The sequence below is a fragment of the Nycticebus coucang genome, chromosome 12 (assembly GCF_027406575.1).
Source record: "Nycticebus coucang isolate mNycCou1 chromosome 12, mNycCou1.pri, whole genome shotgun sequence".
Taxonomy (NCBI): domain Eukaryota; kingdom Metazoa; phylum Chordata; class Mammalia; order Primates; family Lorisidae; genus Nycticebus; species Nycticebus coucang.
This window is the reverse complement of record NC_069791.1, coordinates 91,175,323-91,194,006: the sequence shown is the minus strand read 5'-3', so window position 1 is coordinate 91,194,006 and position 18,684 is coordinate 91,175,323. Positions and strand designations below refer to the sequence as shown.

The window sequence follows — 18,684 nt, the reverse complement described above, 5'->3', positions numbered from 1 at the left end:
TAATATCCAGCATGTATTAATTCCTAGCCACACACTTGGCCCCACAACTAGCCAGTGAAGAAGGAATTATCATCATTCTCATTGTATAGATAATAATGAGACTGGGAGAGATTAAGCAACTTGGCAAAGGTCATCCAGAGAAGCAAGTGTGATACAAGCGTGCTTATGTGTTTAGGAGAGGAATGGGGGTCTCACTTTAACAGAATGCTAAACCATGAGCACAGCCCACTCTGATCCCCCACTTCCCCCTCTTCATTACTCTTGATACCATGACCACACATTCAGAAAATTGCCCAGGTAAGGCATGATCCCTTTTCTTTCAACCTTGACATAACAGAGTTTTATAGCAACAGTATTGCCAAAAATAGCTCTTCCTGGGCTACAGCAAATCATATTTACACGAAATGGACCTCTCACTTGTCCAGATGTCATTCTGAGCAGAAAACAGTGCTTGGCAAAAACAATGAGAGAATGGTACACCCCATACCTTTTGTTTAGTTGTTTATTTGTTAACACCATGCTGAAAACCCAGGCATCCTTTACACCTGCAGATTTTTCCACTTCATACAAAGCAACAATACAGGACTGAAGGGCAAAAGGGTGAAGGGACTCACCATCAACAAGAAATCTTTACTGAAGAAAGCAGCACAAAGCAGACTGAATAGCAGAGAAGTTGTAGAGGTAAGCTCTGATGCAGAGTTTCAAGAGTTGGGTGACCTTGGGCAAATTCCTGAAGTCTAGATGAACCTCAGTGTCTTCATCTGTAAAAAGGGAATAATAATAGCAGCAACCTTGCAAGCTTGTCATGAATATTAAATTGTTGTACACAACGTGAATGGAATTATAGAGAAAATGCCAGCGCACTGAGTTCAAGTTAGGTATGGGTCCCTTTACTGGTCGGCCAACCAAGATAGGTTCACACCTGAAAAGAAGTAGGGATTTTTTTATACCCTTCTTTTGGTTGGGGAGAGGATTGGAATTCCTAATGCAAAGCAGTTTACAGAAGCAAAAGGCGAGGTTAAATCTAAGGGGCAAAGGGTTGGAAGCCAAATGGTGTTTTACAAGGGCCTGCATCCTACCCTGTTCCCACAGGGAGGTTAGATCTATAGTGCAAGGGGTTGGAATCGAGCAATTACAAAGAAAGCCAAATGGTATTTTACAAGGGCATGCATCCTGGGCTAATCTGCCCAATCTCTACAGGGTATGTTTATTTAACACTTCCCATTTCTGCAAGGCCTACATGCTCAGGAACAGGTCTCGAGAAAGTGGGGGTTGTGGGATAAGGGATTGCAAGATGGGGTCAATCTGGCCTTCTCAGAATGATACCAGGAAGCCAAAGTGGCTGACCTACAGCAAGAACTTAATTAGCACTGCCTTTTATTATTGAAGATCCTCTGTGAATCATGCTTAGTGCTAAGGACGAAATACACAGCCTCTACCCACACCGTCTGGGTAGGTTAGGGAGATAGGGTACGTATATTAAAAACCATAATTAATAAACAATGTAGAGAGCTGTCACATGAGTAGCACAGATGCGTGTCATGGAAATTTAAAGGAAGAAATAAATACTAACAAAATTAGGGGGGGAAGTTAGACAACAGATGGCGGTCCAAAAGGGTAGTGATTTTACCAATGTCACAAAGCTAGTTTGAAAGAACTAGGCGTAAACTCTAAGGCTCTTGGTTCATACTGTAAGACTGTTTCGTGAATCCATGCCATAATAATACTAATAAAAACAATATTGTTGGGCACGGTGGCTCACATCTATAATCCCAGCACTTTGGGAGGCCAAGGCAGGAGAATCTCTTGAGGCCAGGAGTTTGAGACCAGCCAGGGCAACATAGTGAGAACTTGTTATACAAAAAAGTCAGACATGGTATTATCTGTAGTCCGAGCTACTCAGGAGGCTAAGCCAGAAGGATCACTTGAGCCCAGGAATTTCAGGCTATAATGAGCTATGATCGCACCACTGCACTCTAGCCTGGGTGACAGAGCAAGACCATGCCTAAAAAAGAAAAGAATTTTAACAATAGCAATAGTTAACACTTCAAAGGCAATTTTTACATAAAAATGCCTTCTAGGCATTTTATGCACATATTATATCCTTATAATAACCATAAGAGGGAGGTATTATATTCCCCCATTTACAGATGAGAAAATTGAAGTACAGGGAGATAAATAGTTTGACCGAAGTCCTACAGCCAGAAAGTAGTTCAGCCAGGACTTAAACCAGGTTTCTAAGCAATGATAATAGAGGATTGAAGGGGAGAAGAGGGCAGAAAGGGGAATGACAGGCCAACTCAGAGTGATAGAAAGGGACATGTAAATGCACCGGCTTTTGGAAGAAATTCAAGTAGACGCGTTAGCAAGTACAGTTAGAATAGAGTACAAGGCACATGGAAGGAGGCCTTGAACACCTATCTAGGCAGCAAATTTTCTATCTGTCTATTGTTTACTTGGGGAGAAGATAGGGACAGAGGATGGGAGCGTGACAATTTTATGGTTGTGGGGTATTTTTAGGCTAATCTGGTTACTGACAAAATGAAAAGGAAGATTCCAGTGGCAAGGAGATCTGTCAGTGTCTAATAGAGCTTCTCCAAGAAGGATGGGGTATTCATGGGGTGTTTCCCAGCTTGCCAAGGCAGAGTCACAAGCCTGCCTCCCAATCTCACCACAGAGCACTGCGAAAGACTGACACTCTCTGCTCATCTCCCTCCACAGGCTGTGGCACTTCTACATCCATAGCAGTAGACGGAGTCTATTGAGAATCATGAAGATCTTTTTTTGCCACTACCAAACATTTAGATGTATCTGGCTTGCTAAGGTACCTGGCCGTCACTTCCACAGAGATCGTCATCTTTGGAAGCCCCTGACTCTTGCTGACTTTGAGGCTATAACTCGTGGTGACAGGTCGTTGCCTAAGAACTTTAACTTTGCTGGGGATGTGCTGGACCAGTGGTCCGAAAAGGAGAAGGTATAAGATAATGGGCTTCCTGAGAGCCTTGGTGTTCACTTATCTCTCAGTCTTCCATTTCCCTGTTCTGCAGTCCACTCATCAATTTCATTGCAATTCTTTCACTCTCTTGGTTTCCTTTGTTTGTTTTCCAATTGTCCTCCTCCTCTCCCCAGGGAAGATCTTAGATCCTCTGCCACATATGGCTAGCTGTCTTCCTCCAGAGTCTTCTCACCTGGCCCCCTTGCTTTGTGGTTACTCTTTACCTTCATTTTTCTCCAAGTCCCACACAATAGCTCTTTGTGTTTGGACTAGTCAAATCCTTGTCCAGAAAGCAGTAAATCAAGCTTTTATTTTATAAATATTGCTATCCTTGGAGTAATTAGAAGACAATCAAAGGTTGAGAAGAATAAAACAAGCCAGCCTTACAGACGGTTTGCAGTGCAGCCTCAGGACAAAATCCATCTTACTGACCCTCTCCCCCTCCTGGGCACTGAGCCAAATGCGGTACCAACCAGTGCTTACCAAAGTGACCTGCAGCACCTGTGATTCAGAAGGTGATGTTTGGTACTAGACACGAAATGTGCTATGGATTTAGTAATCCTTCCTTTTAAATAGAGGGAGAAAGTCTTCCCTGGATGCCATTGTGTCCTAATACCTAACATTTGACTAAACTCATCTGTGCCGAGGGAGCATAGTTTCGTTTTCAATCTATTTATTTTTCAGTCGCTTGTTTTTAGCAAGTGGTACTGATTTTCCAACTATGGTGAGGATTAAATGCAGTTTCCTTCTTAAGTATAATATATACAAGTAAGAGTGAGTCAATGTAAAGAAATATACAAAGTACAATGGCACAGGTGCAGACAGATTTAGCAGAAATAGTGGTACTCAAACAGCTAAGGATGGTGAAATACTAACCTGGGGATTCATTAAATCCCCATAACCACCTTGGGGGATTTGCAGATAGGGAACTTAACGTCACAGAAGTTAAGCTACTTATCCAACATCATAGAGCTCCAAAAGAACCTGAACCAAGTCCCTGACCTTATGGAGGTTACATCCATAGGGCAGGAACACATCTGTAATATAATATAGTGTAATGGAGTCACCTGGACCCTGAGTACAATGCTGAAGGAGCACTGAGAAGCTAAGAAGTTGATGAGGAAGCAAAGAGAAGGCCAAGAAATGTGCACAAACAAACTAAAATATCAACTGGACTTTGAAGTACTTGTCAACTAGGAAAGGCAAAAGGAGCTTTCCAGGTAGGGTGGAAGAAAGGTGTCATTTTCTCCGGGTGAAAACATAAAGCAAAGATTGCCAGGTGCAGTGGCTCGGGCCTATAATCCCAGCTCTCTGGGAGATCAGTAGTTTAAGAGCAGCCTGAGCAAGAGTAAGAGCAAGACCCATCTCTACTAAAAAAAACTTAAAAATTGGCTCGACGCCTGTCGCTGGCGGGTTTGAATCCAGCCTGCCAAACGGTAATGACAACTACAACAAAAAAATAGCCGGGCATTGTGGCGGTGCTTGTAGTCCTAGCTACTTGGGAGGCTGAGGCAAGAGAATCGCTTAAGCTCAAGAGTTTGAGGTTGCTGTGAGCTGTGACGCCATGGCACTCTACCCAGGGTGCAGCTTGAGACTCTGTCTCAAAAAAAAAAAAATTTAAAAAATTAGCCAGGCATCATGGCAGGTGCCTGTAGTCCCAGCTACTCAGGAGGCTGAGGCAGGAGGATCCCTTGAACCCAGGAGTTTGAGGTTGCTGTGAGCTAGGCTCATGCCATAGCATTCTAGCCTGGGCAACAGAGTAACACTTTGTCTCAAAAAAAAAAAAAAACATAAAGCAAAGAGGTTTTGCATTATATATGAACCTGCTTTGTAGAATGATGGGTGAGAAGTTTCCTACGGAAATCAATCAATTGATACAACCCTCCACTCTGCTCCTGGTGACCTGTGAAACCCATACCTCAGCCTTTGGATACAAACAGGTGTCAGGTTCCTAATCAAACTTACTACATCCATTAAAGTTATTTGCATGGAATCAAATCTAACCTAACCAAGAAAGAATTTATTCTAGAAATGTGGGAAAACTCATACACTTGGGCTGGAAGCTGGAGAGTCCCTCTCAGTGAGGACAGGAACCAGGACAGCTCCCTGGGGATGCATAAACACCAAGAGCCCATAGACAGGTTTTGCTCCAACCATTTTCCATCTTTTGGTTCCTCTCAGAAAAACTCAGAGTCCAGGCAGAGAAAGTCTATTTGCCCGACTTTGTTCACATGCCCACCTACAGGTCAGGAATGGGTAAGCATCCTGACAGGTTGTCTTGCTAAGACTGTGTTCAATGACAGTGACAGTTCCCCCAAAGACAAACTGGGGTGATGTTAGCAGCATGCACAGGAACAGATGTTAAGGGGAAGGGAGAAATGGCAAATGCCTCATCTATCTGGTAACCAGTCATATAAACCTACTCTTCTGTTTCTCGTGTGTCCCTGGCCAGACAGGAGAGAAACCTGCCAACCCAGCCCTGTGGTGGGTGAATGGCAAAGGGGAAGAGGTGAAATGGAGCTTCAGAGAACTGGGTTCCTTGTCCCGAAAGGCAGCCAATGTACTTACCAAGCCGTGTGGCCTGCAGAGAGGAGACCGAGTGGCTGTGATTCTGCCTCGTATCCCTGAGTGGTGGCTGATAAATGTGGCTTGCATGAGAACAGGTCAGTGCCAATGTTTAACATTTCTAAATCATACAAAAATAGAGATTAAAACTCACAGGTTTTCTGAAATGTTAGCTCTGACTAAAGCAGTGCTTACAGAAGACAGAAAAAGAGTTGAAATTAGACAACCAAATTGTACTAATAATAATGACCTTCAGAGGTAGGTATTATCATGATAACTATTTTGCAGAAGAGAAAACTAAGTCTCAGAGAGGTTGGGAAGTTTGCCAAAAGTCACACAGCCAGAAAGCTATGCAATTAGGATTTAAACACAAAGATCTATAAAAGCAAATGTGGGTACCAATACCTCTTTGCAGCAGCTGACTAAATTATATGACATGTTCATCTAGATTCTCTCTAGATGGATTCTCTGGATTCTCTCTGACATAAAATATATTCAGCGTATTTAATGACACATTTTCTCTCAAAATACTAATTTATAAAGTACCCCCCTCCAAAAAAAAATTCCAGTGGGTTCTTTTCTCCTCTAGGACAGGAGTTAGCAAACCGTGGCCTATGGATTGGCCACCTTTTTGTTTTGTTTGTTTTTTTTTTTGCAATTTTTGGCCGGGACTGGGCTTGAACCTGCCACTTCCAGCATATGGGGCCCTGCTCTACTCCGTTGAGCCACAGGTGCCACCCTGGATTGGCCACTTTTTTATGTAAAGAAATTTTTGATGAAATACAGCCATGCTCATTTATATACAATATATATGTGTGCGTGAGTGTGTGTGTGTGTGTGTGTGTGTGTATATATATATATATTGTCTTTGGCTCTTTTAAAAAAATTTATTTCAGAATATCACAAGAGCACAGTCTTTTGGTTACACAAATAGCTTTTGTACAGTTTGAATCAAAGTTACAAGTATGCCCATCACTGGTTAGTGTGCATTGTACACCAGATGTGAATTTACCCCTCCCCTCCTGTCTCCTATCAGCTGTTTGCTTCCCGATGGCTCCTTTAGTTCTACAACAGAAGAACTGCTAATCAAGACAGAAATACCATGACCCACATAGTCTAACATATTTATTATCTGGCCCTTTGTCAAAAAAAGTTTGACAATCCCTACTCTAAAACATGACAATTGTTTATAAATGAATTAAAAATAGGTTGGGTAGAGAGGCTCATGCCTATAGTCCCAGCTACTTGGGAGGCTGAGGTAGGCAAATGGCTTGAGTGCAGGAGTTTGAGGTAGCTGTGAGCTATGATGATGTTGCTGCACTCTAGCCTGGGTGACAAAGCAAGACTCTGTCTCAAAAAACAAAACAAAACAATAAATCAATTAAAAATAAATAAGAGCACCAAAGGATAACATATTATAGAGAACACAAAGACATTTGTTGCAGTATCATTAATAATAGTAAATTAAGGCTGGGCACAGTGGCTCACACCTGTAATCCTACCACCCTTGGAGACCACGGCAGGCAGATTGCCTGCGTTCAGGAATTCAAGACCAGCCTGAGCTAGAGTGGCTAAAAATAGCCAGGCATCATGGTGGACTGCTGTAGTCCCAGCTACTAGGGAGGCTGAGGCAAGAGGATCACTTGTGCTCAAGAGTTTGAGGTTGCTGTGAGCTATGACACCATGGCACTCTACCAAGGGAGACAAAGTGAGACTCTGTCTCAAAAATAATAATAATAATAACAATAGTAGTAGTAAATTACTGAGAACAACTTAAATAGAAAATAGTACATAATTTATAGCCTAGCATATATTAAAGTTGAAGTGTGTTTATTGCTGACTGAAATTACAACATCTTATCTTGGAATACCACCAAAAGGTTTATTTAACTTTTTAGTCCTAAATAATCCTCAATAAAGGATATTAAGTAATAGAATATTACTAAAAGAATGATTATAAAGATTTCATAATAGTTTTTAAAATGTTCTTCCTTCCGGGCGGCACCTGTGGCTCAGTGAGTAGGGCGCCAGCCCCATATGCCGAGGGTGGCGGGTTCAAACCCAGCCCCGGCCAAACTGCAACAAAAAAATAGCCGGGCGTTGTGGCGGGCGCCTGTAGTCCCAGCTACTCGGGAGGCTGAGGCAGGAGAATCGCCTAAGCCCAGGAGCTGGAGGTTGCTGTGAGCTGTGTGATGCCATGGCACTCTACCGAGGGCAATAAAATGAAACTCTGTCTCTACCAAAAAAAAAAAAAAAAAAAGTTCTTCCTTCCAGTATATCAAATCAGTGTACTGTACCCCATACGACATCAATGTACACAGTTATGATTTAATTTTTTTTAAAGTAAAAAAAAACAACAATGTATATAACTTCCAAATGTGAAACAAATTGTGGATTGAGAAAAGATTAAGGGTGGTTTTGGTTTATTTGTCATAAAATTGTGTACTTAATATTAATTTATGCATTTGTGAAATGCTAATTAAAAATGAACACATAAAGTGAATAGTTAAAAAAACACTACTCAGTTAATTATATGTAAAGCAAACATCTGAGGATTATATTTCTAACTCAGAATTATTAAGTCATCTATATGAATATTGAAATTGCTTGTGCAATACCACATGCCAAAACATTTTAATTTTTACTGTAAAGTATATGCAGTAAAGCCTAAGATATCTGCTACCTAAAATCTAATAGAAGAAAACTCCGAACCCTGAAGTTAGAGGTCTATTCATTGAACACATTCATATCACAAGCCTTTAAAAACAAGTGGTTTGCAAAATAAATAATTGTATTTTAATTTTGAGTGAACATTCTGAGATCCTCTAATGTGTTTTCTCAGCTTCCTTATCCTCATGTATTTATTAATTTCTCAAAAGGGGATGACACCTGAAAGCTTTTAAAATATGTTCAATAATATAAAGTCTCTTGGGTGGTGCCCACAGCTCAGTGGGTAGGGCACTGGCCACATACACTGAGGCTGGCAGGTTTGAACTCGGCCCAGGCCAGCTGAAACAACGACAACTGCAACAAAAAAAATGGCTGGGCACTGTGATGGGTGCCTGTAGTCCCAGCTACTTGGGAGGCTGAGGCAAGAGAATCGCGTAAGCCCAAGAGTTAGAGGTTGCTGTGAGCTGTGTGATGCCACAGCACTCTACCCGAGGGCGGTACAGTGAGACTCTGTCTCTACAAAAAAAAAAAAAAGAAAAAAAAACTGTAAAGTGCTAATCAAGTATTATAATAATTTAAATGTTGCATTAAAATGTTACATGGTAAAAGTCCATCATTCAAATGCCTGCTACTGTATTTTACCATGTATAACGGCACCCATGATTTTGGCCAAACTTTCAAGAAAAAAACATTTCCTTTTAATTTTTTTAATTCAGATTCAAAGCTTGCAGTGTATGAAAACTGTCTTGACATTTTCTAAGGAACTGTCTAAAATATTTTGTAAAAATATCAGCTAGATTGCTTGCTCCCACCTAATGAAGAGAAATGAGATGCTCTTTGTTGGCTGAAAATGCTTTTGTTGCAAGTTCATTACAGGTTCAACAAAACCGATCACCATATTCTAGGATAATATTTTGCATATGGATATCATTACTGCTTTCTAGAGTTGCACTTCTAACACTTAAGCATAAATAAAAGAATTTAAAACATTTATATAGATACAGAATTAGGACTACCTAGGTATGATGCACATACTTATTATTCACTCAAAAATTTGGACAAAAATGTGCATACTATACATGGTAAATACAGTGTATGCAAGACACTTACTAATATTGCCCCCATTTAACAGATAAGGAAAGGAGGGCACAGAGAAATCAAAGTCACTAAGCTAGTAAGTTACAAGACTAGGATGAGATCCATGGTCTGTCAGACTCCAAAGCCGTGTTCTAAGGATTCCCAGTGATGAGTAAGTGGGATGAGAACTCAACTTGCGCCTGAGAACCTGAGAACCAAGTCAGGGGTAGCCGAAGGTTCTCTGAAGCTTCTTCCTAACCATCACAAGACCTACATTTTCTATACTCCAGGAAGTCTTACCTAGTGGACAGCAGTTTTGTTCAGCTTGGGGCGCTCTGTCTTTTCCCAGGGCTTGTCTTCATGCCAGGAACAATCCAGCTGACAGCAAAAGACATACTGTACCGGCTACAAGTTTCCAAGGCCAAATGCATCGTGGCCGGTGAGGAGGTGGCACCGGCAGTGGAGTCCATCATGTCAGAGTGTCCCAACCTGAAGACCAAACTCCTGGTATCTCCACATGAACGGAATGGGTGGCTCAGCTTCCAGGAGTTATTTCAGTGAGTATTTTTTCCCAGCCTATTTGCAACAGCAGCAACATCACAAATTACAGGTACATCTCTGAGTGCCCTTGCCTTCAAGTACTTGGCAACACTGTGAGTTGATTTGGGCTTCTTCCTAGAAAAGAACTATCTAAACAAAGGATTTAAGGGCAGAAATAAAGGATATAGCTCTGCCTCTATTTTTCTGTTTCCTATATGGCCTATGAGGAATATCCTGCATGGCTTGGCCCTGGCCTAGCGCCTGGGCTATATCTCCCACCACCTCCCCTTTTATTCTTCAAACACGTCCTACCTCAGTGCTGTTGCATCTGCTATTTCTTCTGCCTGGAATACACTCACTTATTCCTTTACTCAGGTGGTTCCTTCCTATCAGATTTCAGTTCACATGTTTTATCCCATATAAGGCTTTACTGGCCACCCCATCTAAAGTAGAACTACAAGACACTCTTTCACATCACTCTCATTTTCTTCATATCACTCAGCATTATCTGAATTATGGTCTCCATTCATATATTCTCACATTTAGAGTCCATTTGTCTGCTCTAGAGCAGGGGTGAGTCAATCAGAGCCCACAGACCAAATCTGCCCTGCAATTTGGTTTTGTAAATAAAGTTTTATTAGAATGCAGCCATGCTTATTTGTCTCTATGTTGTCTATTGCTGCTTCCATGTTCCAACAGCAGAGTGGAACAGTTACAACATAAACTAAACCCATAAAGCCTAAGATACTTGCTATCTGGCTCTTTGCAGAAAAGTTTGCCACCCCCTCCTCTAAACTATAAGCTCTAAGAAAACAGAGGCTTTTTTTCCCTGTCTACTCAGTTGATCATTCTATCCCCACTTCCTAATACATAGTTTAAGAAACATTTGCTTGGGCAGCGCCTGTGGCTTAAAGGAGTAGGGCACCAGCCCCATATGCTGGAGGTGGTGGGTTCAAACCCAGCCCCGGCCAAAAACTGCAAAAAAAAAAAAAAAAGAAACATTTGCTGAATGTGTAAATAAATCAACTAAACAGGTCATTTAACCTCAGTTTTTCTTCAGATATAAAAATGGGGATAGGGCGGCACCTGTGGCTCAGTCGGTAAGGTGCCGGCCCCATATACCGAGGGTGGCGGGTTCAAACCCAGCCCCAGCCAAACTGCAACCAAAAAATAGCCGGGTGTTGTGGCGGGCGCCTGTAGTCCCAGCTGCTCAGGAGGCTGAGGCAAGAGAATTGCTTAAGCCCAGGAGTTGGAGGTTGCTGTGAGCTGTGTGAGGCCACGGCACTCTATAGAGGGCCATAAAGTGAGACTCTGTCTCTACAAAAAAAAAAAAAAAAAAACGATTCTCCTGGAAAAGTTTGTAAATAGAGAAGACATGTAAAAGCCTGTTGGATAATAGACCGGTTTTTTGTTGGAATGAAATTTTATCCTTTGAAGTAACGTAAATCAAATACTATTGGCCAATCCCAAAATTCTCTCTCAAAGGCCATCCCAATTGAATCCTGTTTGTTAATTTTTTTTTTTTTTTTTTTTTTTTGAGACAGAGTCTCACTATGTCGCCCTCGGTACAGTGCTGTAGCATCACAGCTCACAGCAACCTCAAACTCTTGTCTAGCCTCCCAAGTAGCTGGGACTATAAGTGCCCGCCACAATACCCAGCTATTTTTTGTTGCAGCTGTCATTGTTATTTAGCAGGCCCAGGCCGGGTTCGAACCCACCAGCCTGGGTGTACATGGCTGGCGCCCTACCCACTGAGCTATGGGCGCCGCCCCCGTTTGTGTCTTTTATAAGCTTGGATGAGTTACAACCTTGGATGAGTCAAGTAACATTTCTGAAACTCTGTATCTTATCGATAAAATGGAGATAAGGATAAGAATCTACTTCATAGAGTGGTAGAAAAATCAAATGTGATAAAGCCTGTGAAATGCTTAGCATAATTCACTCCATAAGAATCATGATAATTATAATTATTATTATTATTTTCAAGTCATTCAACAGTGCCGTGGTTCCTGAGGTGGTGGTATTCAAATTATTTGGATATGTATCTCCATCAGTAAATACATTTTAACATACTTCTCAATCCATATACTTGTTTCTTTATAAAGAATATATAGGTGCTTTATGCATTAGACAAATACAAACATAAAAATTTTAGAGGATGAGGAAAAAAACATATAACTTGAAGTTCTGTTTTCTTCTTTATCCCAATTGCCTTGCGCACTCCCTGAGCAGTAAGCACCCCCTCTTCAGAGACTCCTGTCCTAAACAACCCTGCAATTTTCTGTTGAGTCCCCAAGGAATCTTAAAGATTTCACAAAATAAAAAGAACTTTAAACTTACATAAATTTCAAATTGAAATCTGTACACTGATGGGGGAAGGGTTCCAAGATGAAAGGAATCCTCGCTTTGAACAAGCAACTTGGGAGTATCATAACTCCAGAAAGGCCGTGGAGTGTTTCTCTAAAAGCTGAAGAAGGGATAGCTATCTCATTACTAGCAGTTGGCCAGTTTTTCAGAAAGCCACACACAGCAATAATGTAGGCTGATTTTACATTGTTAGGGTCAATCTTCTACGCAAGGAGTTCATTTTAAGGCTTCCCATTCTCCTTCTGCCTCCCAAGTATAGAAGTCCATGAATATTTTGCAGAATATTCCTAAGGCAATAGGGAACAGGTCAAAATTAGGGACCAGGCTGTTTCTTTTCTTCTGTCCTAATGCAAAGGAACCCTTCCCTGTGGGTCTAGAACTCTGGATTCTGATCTTCAGGGGATCAAGATCATGTTCAGGCATAGGAACAGCATGAACAAAGATATAGAAGCAAAAAATACCCTAATGTGTGCAAAAGATAAGATTTAAACAGTGTGAGGTATCTGGAGAAGAAAATAAGGAGTAGCGTGAAGGCTGGAAAAGCAAGCAGCAAAGTCCAGATTATGGAGGCTCTCTTAGCCCATGCTAAATCTTCAACTTGACCCCGAAAACAAAGCAAGGCATTGAAGAGTTTAAAGAAGGAAAGTATCAAGGTCAGGTCCCAATTTTAAAGATTCCTTTGGCAGCCATAAAGAGTATGATTTAGGGCGGCGCCTGTGGCTCAGTGAGTAGGGCGCCGGCCCCATATGCCGAGGGTGGCGGGTTCAAACCCAGCCCCGGCCAAACTGCAACCAAAAAAAAATAGCCGGGCGTTGTGGTGGGCGCCTGTCGTCCCAGCTGCTCGGGAGGCTGAGGCAAGAGAATTACGTAAGCCCAGGAGTTAGAGGTTGCTGTGAGCCGTGTGACACCACGGCACTCTACCCAAGGGCAGTACAGTGAGACTCTGTCTCTAAAAAAAAAAAAAAAAAAGAGTATGATTTAAGGAGGACAAAATTGGAAGCAGAGAGACCATCTAGGGGAGAGATGATGAGGATCTTAAGCTGAGCTCTGGTTAATAGGATATAGGAAAAGGGGAAGTCTAATGAACTAGCAGGACTTGGAAACTAATTTGGACATGGAAGCTGATCTACTCAAAGGCTCATCTGCTTTTTTTACTTAGGTGACAAGGTGGATGGGATACTATCAGATGGAGAAAGAGCCAGTACAGGAGCTTAATGTAAGGAGTTTAAAGTTGGACATACTGAGATTGAAGAGTCTGTGAAACAAACAAATGCCCAGGAGACATAGACATATGCAGTCTGACAATTAAGTTTGTAAACTGGACCCCATGCATTTATTTTGGCAGCACCATACAAACAGCTAGATAAGGTTTCATAACCTTGTATATCAGTATGTCACAGCTGTGTTCACGTTGATGTGTGGTGGTGTCCTGCTGAGTGATGTTCACTATTGTTGCATGTTTTGTGTGCTGTAGTGAGAATGTCAGAGCTTGAATTGGAGCAAAGAACAAACATTGAATTTCTTGTTAAACTCGGCAAGAATGGAAGTGAAATTAGGGACATATTAGTCTAATTTTATGGGGATAATACCATGAAGAAAATGGTAGTGTACAAATAGATTAAACATTTTTTCTGAGGAGAGAGAAAGTGTCAGTCACTAATGAAGAGAGGTCAGGGTGGCCAATAGGCAGAACTGACTAAAACATTGCCAAAAAAAACTTTGTCAAATTATGTGTCAAAATCATTACTGACTATGGGAAGTATAGCAGACTAAGTGAATATTAATAGAGAAATAGTTAGGAAAGCCTTAACTGAAAATCTTGGCATGAGAAAGGTGTGGCTCTTACATCACAGCAATGCACCAGCTCACACGTACTGTCTATGAGGGAGTTTTTAGCCAGTAAACAAATAAGTGTATTGGAATGCCTTGACTTACTTGATCTAGCTCCCAATGACTTTTTTCTTTAACTAAAGGTAAAGGAAATATTGAATGGAAGACATTTTGATGACTTTCAATACATCCAAGGTAATATGACAGCAGCTCTGATGGTCATTCCAGAAAGAGTTTCAATATTTTTTTGAATTGGATTGGGCTCTGGTGTTGGTGTATAACTTCCCAAGGAGAGTACTTCAAAGGTGACTGTAGTGATATTTAGCAACGAGGAATGTAGCACTTTTTCTAGGATGAGTTCCCAAACTTAATTGTCAGACCTCATATAAGTCTCAAGGAGGTACAGATAGAAATATGGAAGTTATTAATATATAATCTGCACTGAAAAATCCAGAAAGGGCTAGGCATGGTGGTTCATGCCTGGTAATCCTACCACTTTGGGAAGCCAGGAGTTGGAGACCAGTCTGGGCAACATAGCAAGAACCTGTCTCTCCAAAATTAAAAAAAAAAAAAAAAATAGCCAGGCATGGTGGCATCCACCTGTAGTTCCAGCTATGCAAAAAGCTGAGGCAGGAGGACTGCTTCACTTGAGCGTAGGAAGCTGAGAAATTCAAGGCTGCAGTAAGCCGTGAAAGAGACTCTGCTGCTGAAAAAAAAGAAAAATGAAAAAGAAAATCCAGAAAGATTGTAACTCAGAACTCAGGTACACACGGAAAGAGAGACAAGTCAGACAGTTGGAATAGCTGCTTAAAAATCTCCTTGAACTCACAGATTGTCACTTCTTTTGGTTAAATAAGTACATAAAGACTTAACATCAGTGGTCGCAAGTTAGAGACCAACCTGAGCTAGAGTGAGACTCCGCCTCTAAAAATACCCAGGCGTTGTGGTAGGCGCCTGTAGTCCCAGCTAGTTGGGAGGCTGAGGCAAGAGAATCACTTGAGCCCAGGAGTCTGAAGTTGCTATGAGCTATGATGTCATGGGGTGACAAAGTGAGACTCTGTCTCAATAAATAAATAAATAAATGACTTACATCAAAAGCTTTCTGTACTGGATTAAGAAGTGTTGGGCGGCACCTTTGGCTCAAAGGGGTAGGGTGCCGGCCCCATATGCCGGAGGAGGTGGGTTCAAACTCAGCCCTGGCCAAAAACTGCAAAAAAAAAAAAAAAAGAAGTGTTCACATATACGCGGTTCTCCCTGCCCAGGGTATTAGATAATGTGAAGAAATCCTCTTCTCATTAGAGGAGGATTTATATTTACTGAGAAAAACTTAATACAACTGAATAATCTTTTTTTATTTTAAGGGGAGGAAGAAAGTTGCCAAGAAAACCAGATTAATATGTCATGAAACCATTTTTGACAAGATAATGTATGTTGGGCGGCGCCTGTGACTCAAAGGAGTAGGACGCCGGCCCCATATGCCGGTGGTGGCGGGTTCAAACCCAGCCCCGGCCAAAAACTGAAAAAAAAAAAAAAAAAAAGAAAGAAAAAAGATAATGTATGTTTATATAACCAGTCCTCGCTGTTTAACAGTTTCATTGACAATCTCACTGGTCTTCAGAATGAATTAAAAGGGCATCCTTAACCCTGTTCCCTTCAATCATGGAAATTAAAAATATGATACACAAGTCTCGAAAATTCTTGGACATTGGTATTAGTTATCCATCACTGAGTAACAAGTCATTCCAAAACTTGGTAGTGGAAACAACAGTCATTGTATTGCTTATGATTCTGGGTGTCAAAAATTCACACAGGGCTCAGCAGAGCAGCAGATCTAAGCTCCACATCAGTTTGATTGGAGGTGGCGATCCCGAGGAACCCTGACCCACAAGTCAGAGTTTTGCCCTGGATGTCAACTGAAGAACCTCAGTTCTCCTGAACATGGCCTCTCTCTCCAGCATGACAGACTGAACATCTTTATATGGTTGTCAAGTTTGCACCCTAAAAGTCTCAGCACTTCTGCCACACTGTAACCCTTAAAACAGGTCACAGAGCCAGCCCAGATTCAAGGCAAGAAGATACATGCTCCAATCCACCCTTGAATGAGGGGATGGCATATTTGTACAGGGATGAAAGGAATTGTTGGAACTATCCACAATCTTTTTTTTTCTACATATAATTTTTATTTGTGAGAGAAGCACTATTGGGAAGTCCAACAAATTGGACAACAAATTATTGGCCTTCACCCCAATTCCAGGCCTTGGATTTGGCTGTTCTTGTCATTTCTGGAAGACTATTTTTACTTCTAAAGTGACCGTTTGCTCTCTGCTCCCTTGTATAAAGCACACAGTTGAATTACCAGATGCTTATCTCACAACCCAATTGCACCAGATGACATGCTTGCCAGCCTGTTGGGAGTGCATTTGCTGGAAGACAGTTGTGGAGGGATGAATAGTTGCAGTAGTGGCAATATTCCTCCATCCATAATGTTCTGTGGTAGCATACAGGTATTTTGTTATCCACAATCTTAACATAGATTATTATCAGTTAGAATGCTTTTGATTTTAGTAATCTAAATAAAAGTGACAATACAAAAAATTTTATTATCTCACAAGTAAGCACAGAGGTAGGATAGACTGAAAGTTGGTTAATTCAGTGGTTCAATGAAGGTAATAGGGACCCAGATTCATTCATCTTTGCATCATGCCATCCTCTGATCCCAACATGGCTAGGGTAGCGCCAGGAATCCTGCGCTTTCACAGTATTCAAAGGCCATAAAACAGCATGGGTGGGATGGGAGAAGGACACATCCCTTCCTCAAGACTTTTTAACAGAACAAGGAAATATTTCCCATCAAAGCCTTATACTACACATGCCCATTTTTAAACCAATCACTGGTAATGGAAGGCATTACCATGACTGGCTTGGGTTTATTAAGAATTACCCCTAGGAATTACGTAGGAATAGTCTCCCCTGAAGCACACAACTGCCTACTAATACCTGAATAAAATCAGAATGTTACTAGTTTATGGAAAGAAGGGGATAGCTATTCGGTAAGCAACTGGCTGCATCTGCCAGAAATATTGAAGATATGGAACAAAAATTATTAAGTTTGATTTGAATGCCAAAAGATCTTTCTTTAAATAATAGAATTCTGAAGTGTTAATAGAAATTTATAAAGATTCAATGCTGATTTTTAAAAATTCACGGATTTTTTAAAAGCACTGGGAAAAATATTTAAGTAAATAAAATTCATGTTCTTGTGTTATTAATACTAGAAATTATCTTGGCTATCTATTTGGCCTATATGAAAATGAAGTCTAACCAAAAAAAAGGAAGAAGAAGATGATGATAATTTGAGTTACTAAATCTTCCCACGGGTTCAGTGCCTGTAGCTCAGTGGCTAGAGGGCCAGCCACATACACCAGAGCTGGCGGGTTCGAATCCAGCCCCGGCCAGCCAAACAACAATGACAACTACAACCCAAAAACTGCCAGATGGCGCCCGTAGTTCAGTGGGTAGGGCACCAGCCACATACACCCAGGCTGACGGGTTTGAATCTGGCCTGGGCCAGCTAAAACAATGACAACTGCAACAACAAAAAAAAATATTTGGGTGTTGTCACAGGTGCCTGTAGTCCCAGCTACGAGGGAGGCTGAGGCAGGAGAATCGCTTAAGCCCAAGAGTTGAGGTTGCTGTGAGCTGTGATACCACGGCACTCTACCCAGGGCAACATAGTGAGACTCTTGTCTCGCCTGTGGCTCAAGGAGTGGGGCGCCAGCCCCATATACTGGAAGTGGTGGGTTCAAACTCGGCCCCAGCCAAAAACTGCAAAAAATAAAAATAAAAAATCTTTCCGTGGTCTTCAAAGTCTCTCTAAGATTTCTGGAGGAATTCCTCTCAGGGAAGTTTTGGATTATGTTCAGTTCTATTAACTCTCTTCTGCTAAAAAGAACATAAACAGCAGAACAGAAATTTTGGAGTTAAATTGGCCTGGCCATTTTGAGTCACCACCTTGGGGCTAATATTTTGCAGATCTACATCTGAAGAGCACAGCTGTGTGCAAACAGGAAGTCAAGAACCAATGGCTATTTATTTCACCAGCGGGACCACAGGCTCTCCTAAGATGACCCAGCACTCTCAGAGCAGCCTTGGAATTGGGTACACCCTTTCTGGAAGGTAAGAAGGAAAACTCTATTTTTGGTGAACTCTCCCATGAGATCCCAATATGTGTATCCAACCTGTCCTTGAACATTTTTATCTCTAATACAAGAGCTACAAAACAGAACTCTTGAAGCCCCTGCCCAACCCTAGCCCAGTAAATGGAACCCTGAGTAACCAAGTGATCAAGCAAGAACTTAAGAATTGACCTTGATTCAATCCAATAACAGCATGTCTGACTCCCTCTCCTCATTGCTGGGTAAATTTATCTACCCAGAAAGACCTCTCTAAAAAGAAAGTCTATCCTGAAACTATCAAATTACCCTGTTTTATTTCCCTTGTAGTACTTATCAGTATTTGAAATTACGATATTTATTTTTTTCTAGCGCAAGATATTTTTCAATTTTATTTACAATATTTATAACAGTAAAAACTGGAATCCATTTTATTTATTACAATATTACACTAAAAAATGGAAAAAAG

The 18,684-nt window shown here is 41.3% G+C and overlaps 1 protein-coding gene across 5 annotated transcripts in view; it reads left to right on the top strand.

Moving 5' to 3' along the window:
• Positions 1-18,684, top strand: part of LOC128562617 (acyl-coenzyme A synthetase ACSM4, mitochondrial) — a 45,896-nt gene that overhangs the window by 11,914 nt on the left and 15,298 nt on the right. For 4 of the 5 annotated variants that reach the window (XM_053557764.1, XM_053557760.1, XM_053557762.1 and 1 more), the window contains exons 3-7: positions 552-681; positions 2,722-2,974; positions 5,448-5,658; positions 9,656-9,863; positions 18,076-18,219. In XM_053557764.1, coding sequence (XP_053413739.1) covers positions 2,771-2,974; positions 5,448-5,658; positions 9,656-9,863; positions 18,076-18,219 — 767 coding nt within the window. In that variant the 5' untranslated portion in view covers positions 552-681; positions 2,722-2,770. The remainder of the gene's footprint in view (positions 1-551; positions 682-2,721; positions 2,975-5,447; positions 5,659-9,655; positions 9,864-18,075; positions 18,220-18,684) is intronic. The other variant, XM_053557761.1, reaches the window with a different exon arrangement.